The sequence below is a fragment of the Anastrepha obliqua genome, chromosome 3 (assembly GCF_027943255.1).
Source record: "Anastrepha obliqua isolate idAnaObli1 chromosome 3, idAnaObli1_1.0, whole genome shotgun sequence".
Classification (NCBI taxonomy): domain Eukaryota; kingdom Metazoa; phylum Arthropoda; class Insecta; order Diptera; family Tephritidae; genus Anastrepha; species Anastrepha obliqua.
In genome coordinates, this window is record NC_072894.1 from 89,149,685 (window position 1) to 89,170,542 (window position 20,858).

The window sequence follows — 20,858 nt, forward strand, 5'->3', positions numbered from 1 at the left end:
ACTTGGTGTGTCCAATTGGCGCCGGTTAGCACGAGAAAGAAACGACTGGCGCGCTTTGTTAAACTCGGCCAAAATCGCGTAAGTGGTTATCGCGCCAATTAAGAAGACGAAAAAAGTCTTAAAAAACTTAACGTTATCTTTATTTTCAACTGTGTTTAGACGGACTTTAGATTGCCGAGATAAGTAATGCACCGATTGATACTTCAACTACGAGTCTGCACGAATCTTCTGTAGTGTGAACCTCCGTGAGCAGACCTGTCAGTATGCACAGTGTAATAAAAACAATAAAATGGAATACTGAAGAAACTCTTTTTCGTGAAGTGGGTTTCTGCCACTAAGAGGATGTCTATATCTCGTTTTTGCAGGAAATTTTTTAACTCATTTGAGTGGTGTGACAACCCATTTGCGTTCCATAATGCAAGGTTTAGGCGCATGGAGCATGGGTTTTTGAGACAAGATTTACAAAAGGTATTTTATAGGAGTTATTTGTCACATTACATCTCGAAGTAACTTCGTCATGTCGCGCATTTCGCTGATCAAAACGTCGTCTTGGTTAATGTATTGCTAGCAACTACTGTTGATGTAAGTCGAATTGTAATTGCTGGCGGCTTGGATCATTTTGAACGCTTTGAGACGGCATTATTTTCTTTCTTAGTGCTGAAAAGGTGGTTGCTTACAGCTTTTTGTACACGGTGCGTCCTTTATAGATCTCTGGGTGATTACCCTCACACAGTACACTTTACTTTAAAGCTTCTTTAATTTTTTGGTTTGTGTGTCAGAAATTCGGTCTTCTTTTAACTATTTTAGTGAAGGTTTCCGCTTTTTTCGGTGGATTTCGACTCGATTCGACCCAATAACTCTTATTTCGTAGTTTTTACTTTCGAATTCGTTGGGCTTATTTAATAATGGATAAATATTCTCCACTCTATCCACGAGAAGTGGAAGAGCTTTGAGACGTTTTTCGTTTTCTGGTGTTTTTTCTGAATCCAATCCATTGTTATTAGCAACTGAAAGCGTATCGAATTTATTTTCGTTACTTAGCCAATAGCTAAGTTTTTGCTGTTTTATGGACCGAACATTTTGTGGGCTACCTAAAGACCCTTTTGTATTTTTGACTTGGGTCCAATTTTCAGCATTTGATGTAGATTTTGTAATATCCGTTTCGTTGGAATTTACTGAACTTGCCGAAAAGAAGCATTGCCTTTGGCATTGGTTTTCCAAGATCGTGACCTTACTAGTTGCAACTGGGATAATGTTTCCTTGACAAGAAGCGCCATCTGTTGGCGTGCCCATTAATTAGTGGTTCGCGCATGAGCTATGAGATGGAATGCGATTTAAAGAAATGGCCGAAGTCTAGTAGCTGCGTTCTTGACAACAGCTGTCTCTTTTGCGCAAAATAGTTGGAAAACCGCGAAAGAGACAAAATAAAGACCGTACTTGAAGGCGACTACACTGCGTATTGAACTTGGGGGGCTTTAAAAGGTGTTTGCAATAAATGCTAAGCCAAAAAACACGTCCTCAATATAAGTACAACAATACCAAAAACCATGCATGAGTCTTGATCGAAGTCGAGTCTTAATCGGGATTGACACCATTAAATCAGTGTGGGCAAAAAAAGTATTTACGTTGCCAAGTGCTTCATGGTCTGTGATAAAAGTAAATTTGAATCACAACCACAGCACAGTAGAACAGCTTTCAAGAAAAAATAAGAAGTGTAAACGCGGGACAATACACTAAGGATGGGGATAAAATACCGGTCCTAAAAAGAAAATATGTAAAGTAAAAATACATAGTAAGATCAGCGCTAAAAGCATTGCTGTAGGAAATGTTGGAGCAACTTTAAGCCCTGGAAAGAGATATTTGAACAAACGAATCGCGTGCAATAAATTCTGTAATTCATGAAAATCCTTCAATAACCGATTTTAGAATGCGGGAAGTATTAGGTCTTTCAAGGGGCATTTTAATAATTATTACAAAGCAGAATTATAGCAGCTATTGCGAGACAGTCCCGCACACTCCGAGGCGATTGGTCTCTTTGAGTATACCATTAATGGGTTCAGAATAAACAATAATCACCTTAAACTGGGTTTATTAATTTAAGCGTTTTTGTAAGAATTGTACCAAGTTGAAAACAAACTATAGTCGCGCGCACTTACTCCTAATGGTATTATAATTTTGTTCACATAACGTAGCACCATAAAGGAATCGAGATAGATATAGACGTATATCAATTTGGTATATAAATATATGCATATACCTTCTGCTCAAATATGAACGAGACGTTATCAATAAAACGGTCCGCGGATGACAAAAATTCAGCAGTAGTATTGACATGAAAGAATCTGCCAGACTATGTAAGGCATTCCAACAGAACATAGCGGTTAGGCTAGGTTCTCTGAGAAAACTGATGGATTTTAGGTCACGTTACTTTTACTCATATACAACACTCTCTTGGAAACCCATTTTCCGGGTAGCATGCTAACTCCTCACGCAGAAAGAGATATGGCAGTGGACAGCGGGACGAGAAAAGAAAAGGCATACCATTCTTATACATACATACATATGTACTACAATAGTTCAGAAGTAAATACCCAGATGATCGAATTTCTGCCTAACAAATGCAAAAACTAATCTCATCTACATATATGTACATACATACTTATGTACTGTTGTTGTAGCAGCATAAATATTCCCCATTCATATACGAGGAATGCTGCTGAAGTGACAGTCCTTGGCCGAACATAAATCCGGGTCGTTCCGGTTAGGCAGAACCGACTGTCGTGGGAACGATACTTATGTACTCCTATGTACGTACGCACACTTGATGCTCTAACTTTGTTACTATATATATATGGATTCTAAATTGCCTAAAAAACTATCCTTATCAGTGTACACATGTATGTACTTACTCGTATATATATAACCGCACCCACAAGGTGCCTCTACATGCGTATGTCGTCCAAAGCTAAAATTCTAAGCCTTGCAACTTCAAAAACAAAATGCATTCATAAGCGCAATGCAAACGGCTATAATTTTCTTAGTCGCTAGGGCACTGAACAGTCTGAAATATTGTATTGCACAACGAACACAATTTAAACAAAAGTTCCACCACAAATTTCTAGGAAAAAAATATGTATGTATGTATTTCCCTGCATTCACAAAACGGGCGCATTACATCTCCCCTCACACACCTAATTCGGGAATTTTTCTTCACGAAGTCAAAACTCTAATTCTAAAAGTGAAAAAATCATCGACATCCACTCAAAAATAGTGAACAATACGTTTTTTTTTTAGTATCTAGAATTTTTTTGCCAGTTTGTTATTATTCGGTTAATGGTGAATCTCATGGGGAATGCTCGCGACGCCGTATATATGTAGTATGTATGCGGTCATAGTGTACGCGGTGACATATCTTTCAGCAAGACTCTGCTTCTTCACACAATGCGATGGCGACACAAGATTGGATAGCTGAAAATTTCCATGACCACATAAACCGAATTTATGGGCGCCTAACTCCACAGGCCTTAATCCCCTGAATTACTGTCGTCGAATGAAGAAAAGTAAGTTTTAATGAAATTGTTTTTATGATTCTAAGATATTTGTTTTAAATGTTTAATTGTTAATATTCTAATGATATTCAAAGTAAATAAAATGTTCCAAAACATCAACAGGCTTGCAAAGCATAACTTCACAAATGGCCTCTTCTTTTCGCCAAACATTAGCAAGTGGCGAATAGATGAAGCAACTGGTATAAATAAACATACACTGGCAAAGCGGGAATAGAGCTGATTTAAATGACATGTGTTTGTAAGGTAGTGCGTCTAATGAGCTATTGCCATACTCGCTAGCGGCGAATCTTAATCTATAACTTTGGTGTTGCTTTCGCATACAAATTTTTCGTCAAGTTAATCGAGCATAGAGGTAGCGAGCGGTGAAATAGCGAATAGAAGAGGCCTAATATCTTAATGCTGCAATGCATAATACTGATATTCATACAGCATTGATGCGATACTTTTACATTGTATACATACGTTTTGGAAATTGATTGGGCAAGATTTATTATTTTTGTGTAAAACCATAATGCAATTTATTTATAAAGATAATCTCTTTCAAATGTTGGCCGCAACTACGCCAACGTCGGCCATTCGTAAACACCAATTTTGAATGACTCGCTTGAGGACTTCGATCGGTATCTCTTGAATATATATATCTATATATATATATATATAATTAGCGCGTACACCATTTTTTTGGGTGTTTGGCCGAGCTCCTCCTCCTATTTGTGGTGTGAGTCTTGATGTTGCTCCAAAAACGAAGACACCTACAGTTTCAAGCCATTGCCTGCCGAGGGGCGATCACTATTAGAAAAATGTTTTTATTAATTTTGCTTTCACCGAGATTCGAATCAACGTACTCTCTGTGAATTCCGAATGGTAATCACGCACCAACCCATTCGGCTACGACGGCCGCCATCTCTTGAATAACTTTAGTAAATTTGGCTTCCAATACCTCAATCTAAGCTGGATTATCCACAAAACATTTAGACTTTACACCCAGCAATTTTTCTTATTGACGTAGCCATTAAACCAAAAATGGGTTTCATCACTAAACACCAAAAGTTGACGTAACCGTGCGAGGAACACTTTTCACAGAACATCGATTTTCGTAATACTATACATTGTACGATTTGTCAACGTTGTTGAGGCGTAAGATTTTTTATGATGAAATGTTAGTGAATACCGAAAAAATCTATTTATTTAGTTTGACAGTAGTCACGCGTGATCTGACAAAAAAAAACGCTATTGGAAAAGTGCCTCCCGCCTGATCACCCTGGTTTCATTAAATTTTGTTCAAAATAAAAGCTAATTAGTTTTATTCTCAAATTGTCCTCAACTGCGTTTATCGCAAGATCAATCTATTATATCTATGATACTCATACGACTGGAAAAATCGATCTTGAAATTTTAATTTCACCATCTCACCAAAGTTGATTCGGAGAGAAAGGGAAAAATTTCCGGTACAAATGGCCTCGTGGTCTCCGTGCATGCAAAGACAAGGGCCAAGCTACGTCATCGTACTTCCAATGAACGATTTCGGAAGGAGTTGCAACTTACCTTAACCGTTGATGAGATCAAAACTATATTCGTATTCCACTTCTAAATTCGTTAACTTGTTCTTCCAGAACTTTCTTTAGCAAAGCAATGTTTGGAAGCTCCAGATTGTTGCCACTATCAAACCTACTATAAAAATTCCTAAGCAAAGTTAACAATATAATCGCACTCCATTTGGGCTGAGGAAACCTTTTTTAGTCCATCTTTGATAGCCTACGTCGCTTAGCTTCGCCCCCTTCAAATCTAACTCTTAGACTTGACTGATAAGATCTATGGCCACACTCGAGAGCCAATGGATCTCCTAGTATACAGACAGGTCATAAACGACTTCCAGCAGTCCCTCCCTAAGGGAAATTTTCGGGCAAACGAGCGTAAAGAACTCCTATTGGTATCCGAACAAATAACTAGTATGTGTGAATATTAAATTTTCCATTTTAAGTATGTATTGTAGGTATTTAAGGGTTGAATAAACTTCAAGTAAAGTTTGAGGTTCAGAAAATCGTCCATGAACGACCCGCCGTTTTCGGACAAATGAAACAGTATCACTCTCATTTGAATGAGAATCAACAAAAGAAACGCTTTTCGCGGCGTTTTGGGTACCTTCGGCGGTCAAAGAAACAGACCTATCTGAAACGGATGGGCAGACGGAGTAAGCAAGCGAAATAAGCATATACTATATACTCGTAGAATGTGTTATTACAAATTGTTAATATCATCACTAAATATAAAATTAATTAAAAAACATTCGACTTAAATACATTCAACCTTTTATTTCAAAGATTTGCAATTTTATTTATATATTTTTAAAGATTTGAAAGGTATTATTTGCACAAATTTACTCGCATCTTTTTATATCCGTTGACCAACATTCAAATCGATGTTTTTCTGTTTACTAACATTGAATTCAACATTTTTCTTGGCTTTGGCGAAAACCCCTGCTAAAAACCACCAGCTTAGTAGTCACCACTTAGCATTTGAATATTCTTATTTTTTTTTTTTAATTTTATGAAGCTATCTCATAAAAATTATTGAAACTCTTATACACCCATATGTAGATTTGAAAGAATGTATCTGTCGCTATTCAAGACGTTCTAGAAGTACTAAAGTTTTTTTAATTTCGCTTTCGATAATATTTAATTTTTTCATTTGTTTGAATTAACAATACAATTTGAAACCTTATCTTTCCCCTTTCATTTCGAATATTTTTGGAATTGTCAAAGATATTTGTTTAGGATTTTGAAATATACCATATTTTACGTATATTTATTTTCCTTTATTCAAGCACGTTTATTTAAATTTTATGCCATGTAATCATGTATATGTCAATTTAAAATCCAAGGAATACAATTCACTTTAAGTAATACATATATTGTAGTTACTAACATTTATTTTTAAAGTTTTATGAACATGAAAATTAATGATGTAGTGAATATAGCTGTACGTTCATGAAATAACTGTGCTCTAAACTGAAGATAAAAATTTCTTGAATATGTCGAGTATCAATTCAGAATTGGGAACTAAAAATCCCTATCCGACGGGATATAATAAAAATAATTAATTTCTTGCTAAAAAAAATTTGATATTTGAATATTTTGAAACGCCCTCTTTGATTAGAAGTACTAAGTGCTTTGATTGCACCTAAGCTCGGATCCGTCTCCCCAATATAATCAAACAAAAGGTTAATAAGCCAAAAATCAATGCCTAAAAATATGTGGCAAACCAAAAAACAATGCAAACAACTAATAACGCCTGATGCGCTTGAATGAATTTGTTTAGTCAGATGCAGAATTGTAGCTCCAATCCCTCTAAAGCTTCCCCAGGCTACATAATACTTGTAGTATTACTACATGGCGTAAATTACTTCAACACATATACAACTTATTTCATTATGTTGTAAACTACTAATGATGATAGGATTAATTTTATATTACTCAGATGTAATTTTTTTTAGTTTTGTACGGGCAATGGAGGCGGAGGATAGGCAAACATGTTACCGGATGCCGCACCAAATCCGGAGGGAACGGCATAATGGGCGCCTGCTGGCTGATGATGCGAAGGAGGTGCATGAGTATACATCGCGGAAGCGGAACTTGCTCCCGCCTGTGGTGCCGCTCGGTGATTTGGTGGCGGTTGATGATGTGCATTATTTCCGCCATATGACATGCGTGGGGGTTGTTGTTGATAAGCTGAAGGCTGCTGTGGCGGCTGTTGTTGTGGATTGAAACGCGGGCGTTTATCACCACCCTCGGGGTAGGGTTTGCTACCAACGGAGTGCTGGTTGCGTTCGTAGCCAGTTGGAGGAGGAGCAGCTGAAAACCGAGACGGAGGTCCGCTCGGACGTTGATACATTTGACTTCCCACATTTGCAGTTTGTTGTGGACGCTGTTGATATGACTGAGCGCCAATGGCTCCACCAATATTGTTACCATAACCACGATTACCGCGATTGCCATAACCCATGCCGCCACCACCCATATGATTGCCACCACGATTTTGATAACCACCACGGGAGTTTCGCTTATGATTGTAGCCCGAAGATGATGCCATTTCAACAAGTCGCGGATTGATGACCTGCAGAAATAACATTATACAAAAATAAAAGAAATTTTTAATCAAATCGGATTCGGATACAGTCTATAATTTTTTTTATACACAGATACACACATATTATAAGTGTTTAAAACTTATTACTTTATACAATAATCTACTTTGTTTACCTGATTTGCTTCGCGCAGAACTTGTATCAAGTCATTAGCTTTGTTGGCATTTGATGTGGTGAATAAGGTGTATGCCGTTCCCGTATTGTTCGAGCGTCCTGTACGCCCAATGCGATGAACGTAGTCCTCCGAATTCGAAGGATAATCGTAATTAATTACGAATTTAACATCGTCAACATCTTTGTTTTGTTTTTGGATTTTAAAAGTATTGAACGATCAGAGTTGTGAGAATGGTTGTTATTTCGCGTTCGTTCGATGCAAACGTCGAAAATTAAAAATATTTCATTTAGAGTTTGCACACAGGCAAAAAAAATATATGTACCATAAAAATTTGAACAAAAATTTCTCCAACATTGCAAGTCAAATGATTATATTTAACTGTATAATTTAAGCAAATTATTACTATTGGAGTTTTGCATTACTTGTAAGTGGACCTCGACCTTTAACGATTTTTTCTTTGTATGTTTGTTTTCTTATATATATATATTTTTTTTTTTTGTTCTATATATTTTGAAATAAAATTTGATAAAATGCGTAGGCAGTAAGTCATACACGAAGTTGGAAGCTTAATTCATATAGTATACTTAGAACACTACCAACAAATATAGACAGAAATAATAATTTGTTTTCCGAATAATTGTAATGAGAAGAAAAAGTAATGTACTTACCAAAATCCGGTACAGACCTGAATTGATAAATAAGGGATGCGAGCGCAGAACGCAAGTGCAAGCTAATCGCACTCGTACTCGTACTCGCTCTGTATAAGTATTTTTAGTGAGGCTCCCGTATTAATTATTCAGCCTACCCACCCCTCCCCCTCTCTTGATAACCATGCGCGCCGGAACAGTGAAGTTAACATAAACCCCAGCATTCGCGCATATGTTGGGCCTTTTTGACGTATGACATCTCTGCCGTTTTAGTAAATTATACATAACCTAAACGTATACTTATTGTTAATAAATACTAACTCTGAATTTAGCTTTTCTTTATCAAGTATGATTAGTAAACTCTTTTCCAAAAACAAACCTGCAGAAACAGTTTAGTTTTTGTTGATACTCCACATTTTCGCATTTGACAAATTTTTAAGCTTTAAATTATAAACTTTTTTTTATCGTAAAATACAAGAAAAAATCGAAGTCCATTTGAAGAAACGGTGAAGTTGATATTTTTGTTCACACATAAATTCTAATAACAAATGAAAAAATGCAACTGCCAGTCAAAAAGTATTTGGCCCAAACTCTGAACAATTCGCGCTGTTAATTATCGGAAATATTTAGCTACCTCTCTTAGTCATAGAAATCTGCTGATCTGATGGCACGGATTTGGTTCTTTCCCTTGCAAGCGTAGAAAAGTCTGGGAATGTTATCAATGCTTTAGACATTCAAATAATCAAATTAAGATTTGTAATTAAACACTGGTCGTTTTATATTTGTAGCCTTTATATGAAATTAGTTGGTTATATGGTTAATACCAAATAAAACGAACGTCTAAATAGGTATACAAAAATTAGCAACCGATCATAGCTCCTGTGTCAATCTCGTTTGTCACGTTGTCTGAACTTTCTATCGATAAAAGCGGATGTACTGCAGTTTTTTTAAGCAAACCAGCAGCCGTCAATGTTAGTATTGAATTTTAAAAATGTACAACCTAGCACAAATACCTTTCGCTTTTTTGTCAACGGTCGGTTAGTAAATGTAATGTTCTGTTCTATTCAGATTTTGCGGCCACAGTTTCCTTGACTGACACTAGTCTTTTTTATATACATATATATAAAAATACGATCCTAGTTTAATTTATGTGACCCGTAACCTGACAGTAATGTATGGAAATACACATTCCTCATTATTTACCCACACCTTTTTCAGTGAATCGTCCGCAAATTATTGCATTCAGTTTTTAGGAATATTTGCTTTAAATTTTAACTCCAAACTTTACCCGTTATTTGACGAACTTAATATTATACCCCATGTTATCTTTAATTGGACGCATTCGAAAAGATTATCAAGGCGTTGGGTTTCGCTGATTCGCATCATGACAAAAAATAATATTCGCCAACGAACCAACAAAATAATAATGATAGAATATTCAGCATTTTGTCCACAGCATCACTCGCAGCTACGATCAAAAAAGTGAAGTGTCGCCAGAGCCGCAGTTATGGTGCGGCAGAGGCGAGTTTATTTATAGAAAATTAGTCTTACCTAGACCCCTTGCCGCAACATCGGTCGCCACCAAAATTGAGTGTCGTCCATTACGGAATGAGGACAATACAAAATCTCGCTCTTGCTGCGACTTGTCGCCATGAATGGCACATACCCGCCACCCACTACGGCCAATAATACGAGTTATTTCATCAACACGCTTCTTTGTTTCTACGAAGATGATCGTCTTAGTTTCAGATTCGGCAGAAATTTCTGACAAAAGCTTTATAAGCTTATTATCTTTTTCATTCTCTTCGCACACATCTACTATTTGAAGTATATTATGATTGGCTGAAAGCGTTAGAGATCCAATGTTAATTTGTATATAATTGTCAAGAAATTCCTCAGCAAGATTGCGCACTTCCTTTGGCCAAGTGGCGGACCACATCAGCACTTGACGGTCTGGGCGAATCTGTTTTATTATGCGCCGTATTTGTGGCTCGAAACCCATATCAAGCATACGATCAGCCTCATCCAATACTAAATAGGTACAACGGCGCAAATTAGTCACACCTCTCTCTAGAAAATCGAGTAGACGTCCAGGCGTGGCAATCACAATTTCAACACCTCGTTCCAAATCACGTGCCTGTGGTTGTTTCGGTGCTCCACCGAATATGCAAGTGTTGCGCACATGAGTCTTTGAACCGAAATCGTTTGCAACTTGTTGTATTTGTTGAGCCAGTTCACGTGTCGGTGCCAAAATCAAAGCAATTGGCCCATCACCACGTTCTAAGCGAGCCTGATGACTGATGTGTACTACAGCGGGTAGCACATAAGCGAGCGTCTTACCCGAACCGGTCTGTGCCACACCAACCATGTCCCGTCCACTTAGAGCGATCGGCCAACCCTGCGCTTGTATAGCAGTTGGCTTGGAAAATCCCATCTTCTTAATCTCTGCTAAAACATGTTCTGGGAAACCAGGTTCACTAAATTCAATATTAGGTGATGGAATACTATCGCCTTTCAATGTAACCTCATTAGATGAGAGAAATCCATCTACATCGGTTTTTGAGCGCTCAACAACGGTGGAGCTTGGTTGATAGAAATTTTTTTGGAACGGTGTTAATTTTATTTCAGACCAAATTATAATAGGCAAACGTTCCCCGGGTGTACCAGTGTTATTGCTGCCATCCATTCGACGATCATTGTTGCCGCCACGAGGTGGTCCACCTCGAAACGGAGCGCCGTTGCCACCGATCCCTCCACGCCCGTATGGTGCAGGACGAGGGCGTGCAAGGCCATTGCCGCGCATCGGACCGCCACGTTGCTGATCCCGATAGCCACCGCTCCCAGCGTTGCCACCCATACCGCCCATTCCACCAATTCCAGCTCCTGCGCGATCACCGTTACGTCTATCGAACCTATATGAAATATAATAATATGGATTTTATTAAGTCACAAATTAAAAAAAAATTAAAAACCCAAAAATATATAATTGGAATTTAACTTTGACATATCAATAAGCTACAATAAAACGTTTACATGTGTAAATCAAATGTCCTTGAAAGCGCCCAAATGCTTTTTTTTTTGTATTAAGTTGTATACTCATCAAAAGTTTCAATTGAATTACAAAAGGAAGTTTTGAACATACACAATCAAACAACCGTACATTTTTTCAGCAATGGTGGCACTTTCACACAAAATGATCCTTTTTAATCTAATTAATAGTTTTATTTATTTCATGGATATTTTAAAAATTTGAAGTAAATGTTAAAAAGGTACCAAATGCATAGCACACCAGCAGTCGATATTGCGGTAATCGATAAAAATGTGCCAAAATGCATAGCTAACTTATTTAATAGTTAGTCTGTATTCTCCTGATAGATGCGTACACACACCAAATACGAAAGGGAATAAAAGAAAAAAAAAGTCATGCATTCAACTTCTGATTTCAAAAAGAGTGTATATATTCATTATTTGTGGATAAGTTTTATTTACTTTTGTATTAACATCAACTTGAAATTGTTTTGATATTTTTATACTTAATATACTTTTACTTTTTTAGAGTTTTGATTAAAAAGTCACTGCAAATTTTTTGTTAATTTAAACCAAGTAAAATAATGAATACGCAAAAATTTACCAGATTTTGAATGACATAAAAAATAATAAAAGTAGTATACAGGGTTGGCCATATTAAACTGACCCATTGAGTAACCCTATAACTTTTTACTGTAATTTCAGATCAGCTAATGACATACCGCGTTGGAAGCGTCAGTCGAAGGAGATTTATACCATGAAACAGTACACCCCAATAGAACGCGCTGAAATTGTTCAGCTGTACATTCAAAATTCCTTCTCGATTGTAAAAACGCAACGTGCGTGGAGAAAAAAAAATAAAGTGAAAAGTGCGCCGTCAAAGAACGCAATCAAGCAAATGCACAAAAGATTTTTGTCTTCCGGCACTGTGGCTAATACCCGACGTCCAAATAAAAAGCGGCCAAGACGATCTAACGAAAATATCGCGGCCGTACGAGCCAGTATCGAGTCATCGCCGCGAACGTCAGGTAATCGTCGTTCTGCTCAGTTGGACATCCCTCGGACCACTCTACGACGTATCATTCGTTTGGATTTGGGGATATTCCCGTACAAAATACAACTAAATCAACAACTGTTGCCGGCCGACAAGCCTCGTCGCTTGGAATATGCCAATTTTGTCGTCCGAATGGCCCAAACTGATGAGGATTTTTGGCATCAAATCATTATGAGTGATGAGGCCCATTTCTCCTTGAACGGAACCGTAAATAAGCAAAATTGCCGTTTCTACGCCACTGAAAACCCTCAAATTATTGAAGAGGTACCTCTCCACGACCAAAAAGTTACAGTCTGGTGTGGCATTTGCGCTGATATGGTTATTGGGCCGTTCTTCTTTGAAAATGGTCAACACCAACCATTGACCGTCAATCAAGAGCGTTATCGGGCCATGATAACCGATTTTGTGATGCCGATTGTTCGTGAAAATGGTATGGAGCACTTCTGGTTTCAGCAAGATGGCGCACCACCACACACAGCACGAGCCACCGTCAACTTATTGAAGACTTTGTTCCCTGGCCGTTTGATATCAAAAAGCGGCGATTTTGACTGGCCGCCACGATCACCGGATTTGACGCCACCGGACTTTTTTCTTTGGGGCTATTTGAAATCTAAGGTTCACGTCAACAAGCCAAAGACACTAGGCGCACTTAAGGCCAATATCCGACGGGAAATAGCCGCCATATCGGCCGAGACGCTGGCCAAAACTATGGAAAACGCCGAAAAACGGGCACATTACGCTATACGAGCTAAGGGCGACCACTTGCGCGATATCATATTCAAAAAGTGATGTAAACGAATCTCCTTGAACTAAATTAAATGTTTTTCACAATGAAACACAAAAAAATGTTTCTTTTTCCATATTTTTTTAATAATCACATGGGTCAGTTTAATATGGCCAACCCTGTACTATACATTTCAATAGAAAATTGTACATTTTATTCAATTTTGGTACTAATAAACTTGTACGGTGTAGTCACCGATTGTTATCGTCTAACTCATCTAACGGTAGGCTGAGGAAGCGTGCTGTTTCGACAGGATGGGTCCAGAGGGAGAGGGTGAGAGAGTTTGAGAGGGAATGTGAATGGGTGGTTAATATCGCACGGTATGTCGGAGTATATTCTGGATAAGGCGTTTAACATACTACAATATCCAGATCGTAATTGAGAAAAAGTTACGCGGATCTCGGAGCAAAAGTAGGTTCGTTTGCAATATGTGGTGGTTGCACTCCCATAATGAGGTGCGTCCTGATACGGCTGGGAGGTGACTCAGGCTCTAGCAAATGTGGCTGTCCAGATTGTAATATTTTCACAGGTCAGGAGCTTTGTCCACTGTGTATTAATAGTGTCAGGCGACCAGGCGGGCGCAGAAACTTAAATAAATAGAAACATAACGGTATACTATGTGTTTTTTTACATATTTTTGGTTGCTGCCGCACGTAGAATTGATGCGCCATGTTCATTATATCGCATCAATAAGAAAACGTCCTTGCAATAATGCCAGGTTATAGTGCATGTAAAAATGTTCAATTGGTTTATTATAATTACTAAAAAGGTAAATCAGCAAAACCAATATCTGAAATGCTTTCTATTAATGCAAGGACAGTGACAAAAATCGCGTAGAAAACGAAAATCGGTTATAGTTAAAACCCTCCAATGGCAGACCAAAAAAGTGCACACCTAGGATGGATGGAGCATTAGAATTTTAGCCGCGAAATTGAAAGATTGCCAGAGTGTGAAAGCAGATCACGAAACAGTCCGAAGAGTTCTCTTAAAACTCAAACTTTCATCAATTGGCAGAAAAGAAGTAATTACTATCACGCTAACGTTGACAACTACTTTCTTTTGCTCCAACTCACGTTTTGCACTGAGCGGAATATTAGGATGTTTTTTTTTTTTATGATGAGACAAAAATATTGCTATATAGCCAAGATGGACCCAACAGCGAAAGCCATTGATCCCAAACACAAGACTTGCATGTACACGTTCTGGTTGCTATATAATTGCTCAAAAGTGCTAAATACTCTTGCCCAAAGCCAAAAAAATGTATGGCCGCATTTGAAAAAGAAAGTAGCAAAAAAGGTGTCCTGCAAACAGAAACTACTTGATAAAAAAATGCATAAAGGAGGAATGGGGAAAGATTTCACAAGAATATGACCTAAAAAAACTAATTTCATCAATGCCCATGAGGTTAAAATCGGTAATAGATAATGCAGACGGCCACACCAAATATTAACATAATAATGGTCATGTACATTTATTTGATCTTTTATAACGAATATAGCATATTTTTTAACTGTTTTTTTTTCTAAATCACTTTCAAGTAAATAATTTTCTTTTTCACAAATGGAGCACAAACAAAATACGTTGTGTTTGGTGTCGCTGCTGTTTGGACGTCATTGACGTGGATCGTCTTTAAGGCTGGTACGACGTCGTTTAAATTCAGCAACCCATCTTGCTACTGTACTAATTGATGACAAAAAGGCCTTTGTAAAAAATAGTGTCACACTATATTCGATACTAAATGTCTTGTAAGCAAAGAATGATTGACAGATTGATATGAAACTACACATATGTATGTTCATATAAAGAGTGTACCAACGTAACAAAAAAAATTAAGGCTAGTAGCAAGCCCTCTCTTATCGAACCACAAAACTTATTAATCAACCTAGTACATATGTAAATAAACTTGGCAGTCAAATTTATATATATTAAGATAAGAAATATATTTAACGAATTTATATAAATTTGATGGTGAAATATTATTTTTTTCTTTAATTTTTTGATTTACCAGTATATTTCTGATGAAATATTTTATAGCGAAAAGTAGGAGTAAAAAATTTCGCGATTTCTTAAGTTATGGCTAGTGTTACCCGATTTTTTTTTTTTTGGTATTTTTGACTCTCCGCCGGCACACTTGCGTCTTTTAGGGTCGGCCGAAAATTTCAATGACTCATATTTTCGAAATGGAGCGGGCAAATTACCTGGTTCCCCCACCTAAAAAACTTACAATAGCGAGGGTCCGTTTCCCCAAATTTGGTATTTTTCCGTTATTTCAGCATTGAGTGTGCAGGAATAAAGTTAGCCCCCGGACTTTTACTACCCAGTGTGCAGTTGACGTCAAATTTTTGGTACGTAAAGTAAACGTTTCTTTATAATAAATTTGTTTTTTTTTCGCTTAGTATAATGTATTTATGATAAATAAATAATATTTTAGTGTGGGCTTGCGAAAAATAAACATATGCTCATAATGAAAATTCAATTGTTCATGCCTTTCTCCCGTATTACTATCTCCAATTTTACCGCATTACAGGTATCGAAATAATTATGTTTTTTTTTTGTTTTTTGATGAAAGCAAAATTTCTTTCCCAGTTTACAAAAGGCCATAAAGTGTGACAAAAGGTCATACCTTAAAGCGTCATAATTTACAAGAATTAATTTTTTTATCAATTTATAATAAAAGGCCACACTTATAAAGAAATTTGAATTTTTTCACGAAATGGCTATTAATTTTTATTTATTTTCGAACATTATTTAAACAAAAAAGCTTGGTAATTATATAGAAGAGCGGCCCTTCAGAAAATCAATATTTTTGTAAAATTTTTTCAATGATATCAATAAAATGTATTGTAAAAGAGTGTTTAAGATCGGGGGAACTATACTTTTATGTAGGATTTTGCGTAGAACTGCTTTTCGCGTGGGCGGCCTTCGGCCGCGCTTCAAAAAAATAACCCTCATCAGTCCAACTCCGGCTACGCAATCCACAGTATTTTTGCGTAGAACTCCTTTTCGCGTGGGCGGCCTTCGGCCGCGCTTCAAAAAAAAAAACCCTCATCAGTCCAAAATACTGTGGATTGCGTAGCCGGAGTTGGACTGATGAGGGTTTTTTTTTTGAAGCGCGGCCGAAGGCCGCCCACGCGAAAAGGTGTTCTACGCAAAAATACTGTGGATTGCGTAGCCGGAGTTGGACTGATGAGGGTTATTTTTTTGAAGCGCGGCCGAAGGCCGCCCACGCGAAAAGCAGTTCTACGCAAAAATACTGTGGATTGCGTAGCCGGAGTTGGACTGATGAGGGTTTTTTTTTTTGAAGCGCGGCCGAAGGCCGCCCACGCGAAAAGGAGTTCTACGCAAAAATACTGTGGATTGCGTAGCCGGAGTTGGACAACATTTCAAAACACTTATATAATGTTCAAGCGGTAATTCTTGTTGTGTCGCCCGCCGGATTTGATATTCATATTAACAGTAAATCCTACATAAAAGTATAGTTCCCCCGATCTTAAACACTCTTTTACAATACATTTTATTGATATCATTGAAAAAATTTTACAAAAATATTGATTTTCTGAAGGGCCGCTCTTCTATATAATTACCAAAAGCTTAACCGTAGTTGTATAATATTTAACTTTTGAGACATCAATAATATTATATATTTTTTTCAATTGCCACCAAATTTCTTTACTGTACGATAATGCTTATTGAGCCGACATTAATTGAGCCACGGTACATGCATTGCGCCATATCGATGACTCATACGAGCTTAATCGTAAGACCAATATGTACAAATCAATAATTCGATGGCGCTATCAAAAAAAAAAAAATAAGACATATACATATCGCAACGATTTTTATTCAGACGATTAACTTAAAAGCCGTAACAGATTCGGTATTAAAAAATAGTAAGTATTCCTACGTGGCACCATTAACAAAAGTTAACATAACCTCACAAAATAAAGATATGCTTCAGACACTTTCCCATTAACTTTTCTGCCATTTTCTTTTTAATACCATCTTCATTTCGCAAAGATAGTGTCACTCCTAATCCAAGTTGGACTAACGCCATTTTGCAAGGATAAAAAGTCTACAATTAGCTTTCAAGGCCTTTTGACGCTCGCCCTAAGTTATACATATGATGCATATTAACGTATAGATACTCGAATAAAATTTGATACGTAACTTATTGATTTTTATAGCATAGTTCCAATTCGTAACATTTTGAGAATTTTGATTAATAAGAAAATATTGTAAACAGGTGTACTTACATTTTCTTCTAAATTACGATGTTATAATCAGCTAAAATATTGTAAAATACTCTTAATTCCCTTGCGAAAATTAATTTTTCTTCTGTATCACAGAGAATTAAAACGCTGATTGAACAAATCGATATTTACCGATGTGTATATCACAGCATGTATATATACAATTTGTTATCGATATAAAATGGCCAATTCAAGTAAGAGTAGCCATATCGGAAAAACAGAATACTCAATGACATAGATGTGCAAGAATTAAAGCGAATCGACTAACTCAGGTGGCGTCATTACTTTACAGTTACTTTATCTTACCTGATTTTGACAAGTCTGACGCAGCTGCGTTCGGACTACAAAACAAACGAACAAAATAAACAAAAGAAGGAGAAGTTATATGCCTTTGAAAATTCAAGGAATGGCTAAGTAATATTGTGATTTATGAGATTTAAACTAATCAAACTAATGGAAACCAAGTGCGGTGTATTAAATTGTGGAAGCACAAATTAATATGAAGCCTCCAAATACAGTTTGTTTGCATTTTTATGCGGCAAACGCTGGGGCAGGAAAGTATGTGTGTGTGCATAAAATATCTTGTGTTTTATTGTTTCCATTGCTTTTGCCTAATCCTCTTCTTCATAAAGAAGTAATTCCCCTTGCTTTTTCTTGTTTATTCATCCGCTCTTACGACGCGGCGAATTCGGAAGGCGTAATCCGTTTCCCTATCATTCTTGTAAACAATGATAAAATGCAAGATTGCTCATTCTCAGGTGTAGAAATGCCAGTATATAAAATAAACAAGGTCGGGTTTACCAACACCACATTAGCAAGCTTAGGCAAAATAGAATGATTTATTTCATAAAACTTGGTGAAGATATTCGGTAGTGGTTGCTGAACAATCCTTATAACTCCCAACATTCCAGAAATAATAGCAGCTACTTTATTATAGTTGGGCACATTATTATATAGTTCCCTTACGTGTTCCTTTCACATACGTGGCTTTATACTTATATTCAAAATATTTCAATGAACAGTAAATGTCGGCTTACTCGACGAAAAATTTGCATATGAAAGCAGCAACAAAGTTTTTGAGCAAAATTCGCCGCTAACGAGTATGGTTATACTTCAAGAATGATGCGCCTTCCGAATTCGCCTTGTCATAAGAGTTCATCAATAAGTGAATAAAAGGAAAGGGAATTAATGGAAAAAACCAAATACAAGAAATTGTTCGCACACACACATACTTTCTTGCCACGGCGTCTTCTGCATAAAAACGCAAACAAACTGTATTTGGAGGCTTTATAATAATTTGTGCTTTCACAATTTAAAACACAGCACTTCAGTTTATTTTGTTTGATAAGTTTAAATCTCACAAATCACAATATTACTAAGCCATTCACTGAATTTTCTAAGTTCTTCTACTTTTGTTTATTTTGTTCGTTTGTTTTGTATTGCGAACGCAGCTGACGCTTACACGAGTTATATGTAATTGGAATAAAGGCTGGTAAGCTGATTCCGTAAGTTCCCCATCACATGAAAACGCTAGAAGGTCCCGGAGTGCATTCCAAACCCATCGCTATTGGTTTGGTGGTGCAGGTACGGTTTAGATGCCTCCTAATTTAGCGTCTAATGCATGGCTGATAATGGTATGCGCCAGCCCTCGCATGAGCTCCCTGATTTCACGTAGATAACCAACTACACTTTCCGGGTTTTAGATAACAGCTCCCAATTATATGGAAAAACGTAAGCCCATTTGAAACCCAAAATCTGGAGGCGATGGTGAAGACTCGGAGCCGAACCATCAAATTTCTCATTTATGCTAGAAGAGGCGAAATTGAATCAAGCTATAGACAGGCAAAATGAAATGCTTCTGCTTCCACGTGTCCTTGTCTGTAAAAGAAGCTTCTGTGGGCATGGATGTGGAATCCATCACGTCACGGATTTTGGCTGTGATGGCGACCCACCACAGTTAACGAACTCCGTCCTTAGCATCAGGAAACTGATCGACAGGATGAAAGAGGAGAGATTTCTGACTTTGGACAATGCGGGCGCTGACATGGTGGATCTGATGTAGCTCTGATCAGAAAGAAACTATATTAGAAGCGTTTATTTTGCCAAATTTCAGTAATGGAGACGTTGTTATAGTGAACTTAGAAGGCCCTACCGGAAAGCTATGCCTTATACGGCATACGAAGACAAGTTGGAGCCACCTCCCCTGTTGGTAAGTGAGGCCCTAGCTGAGGTAAAACGACGAAAAGCGGACACCATCATTGATATCGACACAAATTCCTACCACATTGGCTAGCGAAATTGAGATAAGAGGGCAAAAGATAAGCCACCTTTTGATTTTATTCTTAGTAAAGACATGATTATTTGCAACAGGGATGAGGGCGTTTGAGCAGGATTAGGAATTGCACACGCGGCAAAAATGTAGAAGCTAGACCAGAACTTGCTATTGAATACTATTTCTAAAAAGGAATGCATATATGTACATACATTATTATTATTAGAAAGCCATTACGCACTGTGACCAGAGCTAATCTACTGTGAAACATACATAAGTGCAGGATAAATACATATTTTGGAACTTATCCAGTTTTCGCTCCCGCTTGCACCGCGTGTTCTGATGTTAAATTGACAAAATTACTACCGTTGTATGGAATGTGATGGACCTATGCGTCAAAAGACAGTGTCGCAAGACAAGGTGAAAGCCAAGTTGTACTTAAATTACATAAAATGATATTAAACAAACTTCATATCTTGACATAGATCATACTAAGTAATAACCAAGGCGCATTTATTGAAGGTGGTGGCACTAGACCAACAACAATGTTTTATACGTTTGATTGTCGCGGCGATGTATTGGCGAAGTAGAAAACAAAAAATTAATGCGCCTTGTTCAAGGCGAATTTATTACAAGTGACAGCAAACACATATAAGTAAAACCCTACATGTGTTTGTTGTTGCGTTTGGTGCAAGCATCATGTCAAAATCAGCAAGCAAATGTAAACATACGAATGTAAACATACCAATACATACAAACAAAGCATATCATTTTGACGTAAGAAATACCTACGGCGAAAAATTCAGCTGGGTGAATGTTGTCACCTTATTAAATCCACCTTGGCCTTGTTTTAGTCTGTGCTGGCAGCTACATGGACACAGCGAAAGAAAAAACACAGGTGATTTACCAACACCACCTTTAATAGATTCGCCTTGGTAATAACACTATATCTATCTGTTCTTATAGCCCCTGATGACGCTCAAGCATGCATGTCCA

At 37.3% G+C, this 20,858-nt stretch overlaps 1 protein-coding gene across 1 annotated transcript; it reads right to left on the reverse strand.

Moving 5' to 3' along the window:
- Positions 1-5,861: 5,861 nt before the first annotated feature.
- LOC129243139 (uncharacterized) lies at positions 5,862-17,727 on the reverse strand. The gene is made up of 4 exons (XM_054880300.1): positions 17,594-17,727; positions 10,027-11,387; positions 7,829-8,007; positions 5,862-7,682 (listed from the first exon to the last, which is right to left on the reverse strand). Coding segments are annotated over exons 1-4 (2,166 nt in total). The 5' UTR covers positions 17,596-17,727; the 3' UTR covers positions 5,862-7,058.
- Between the last annotated feature and the right edge of the window lie 3,131 nt (positions 17,728-20,858).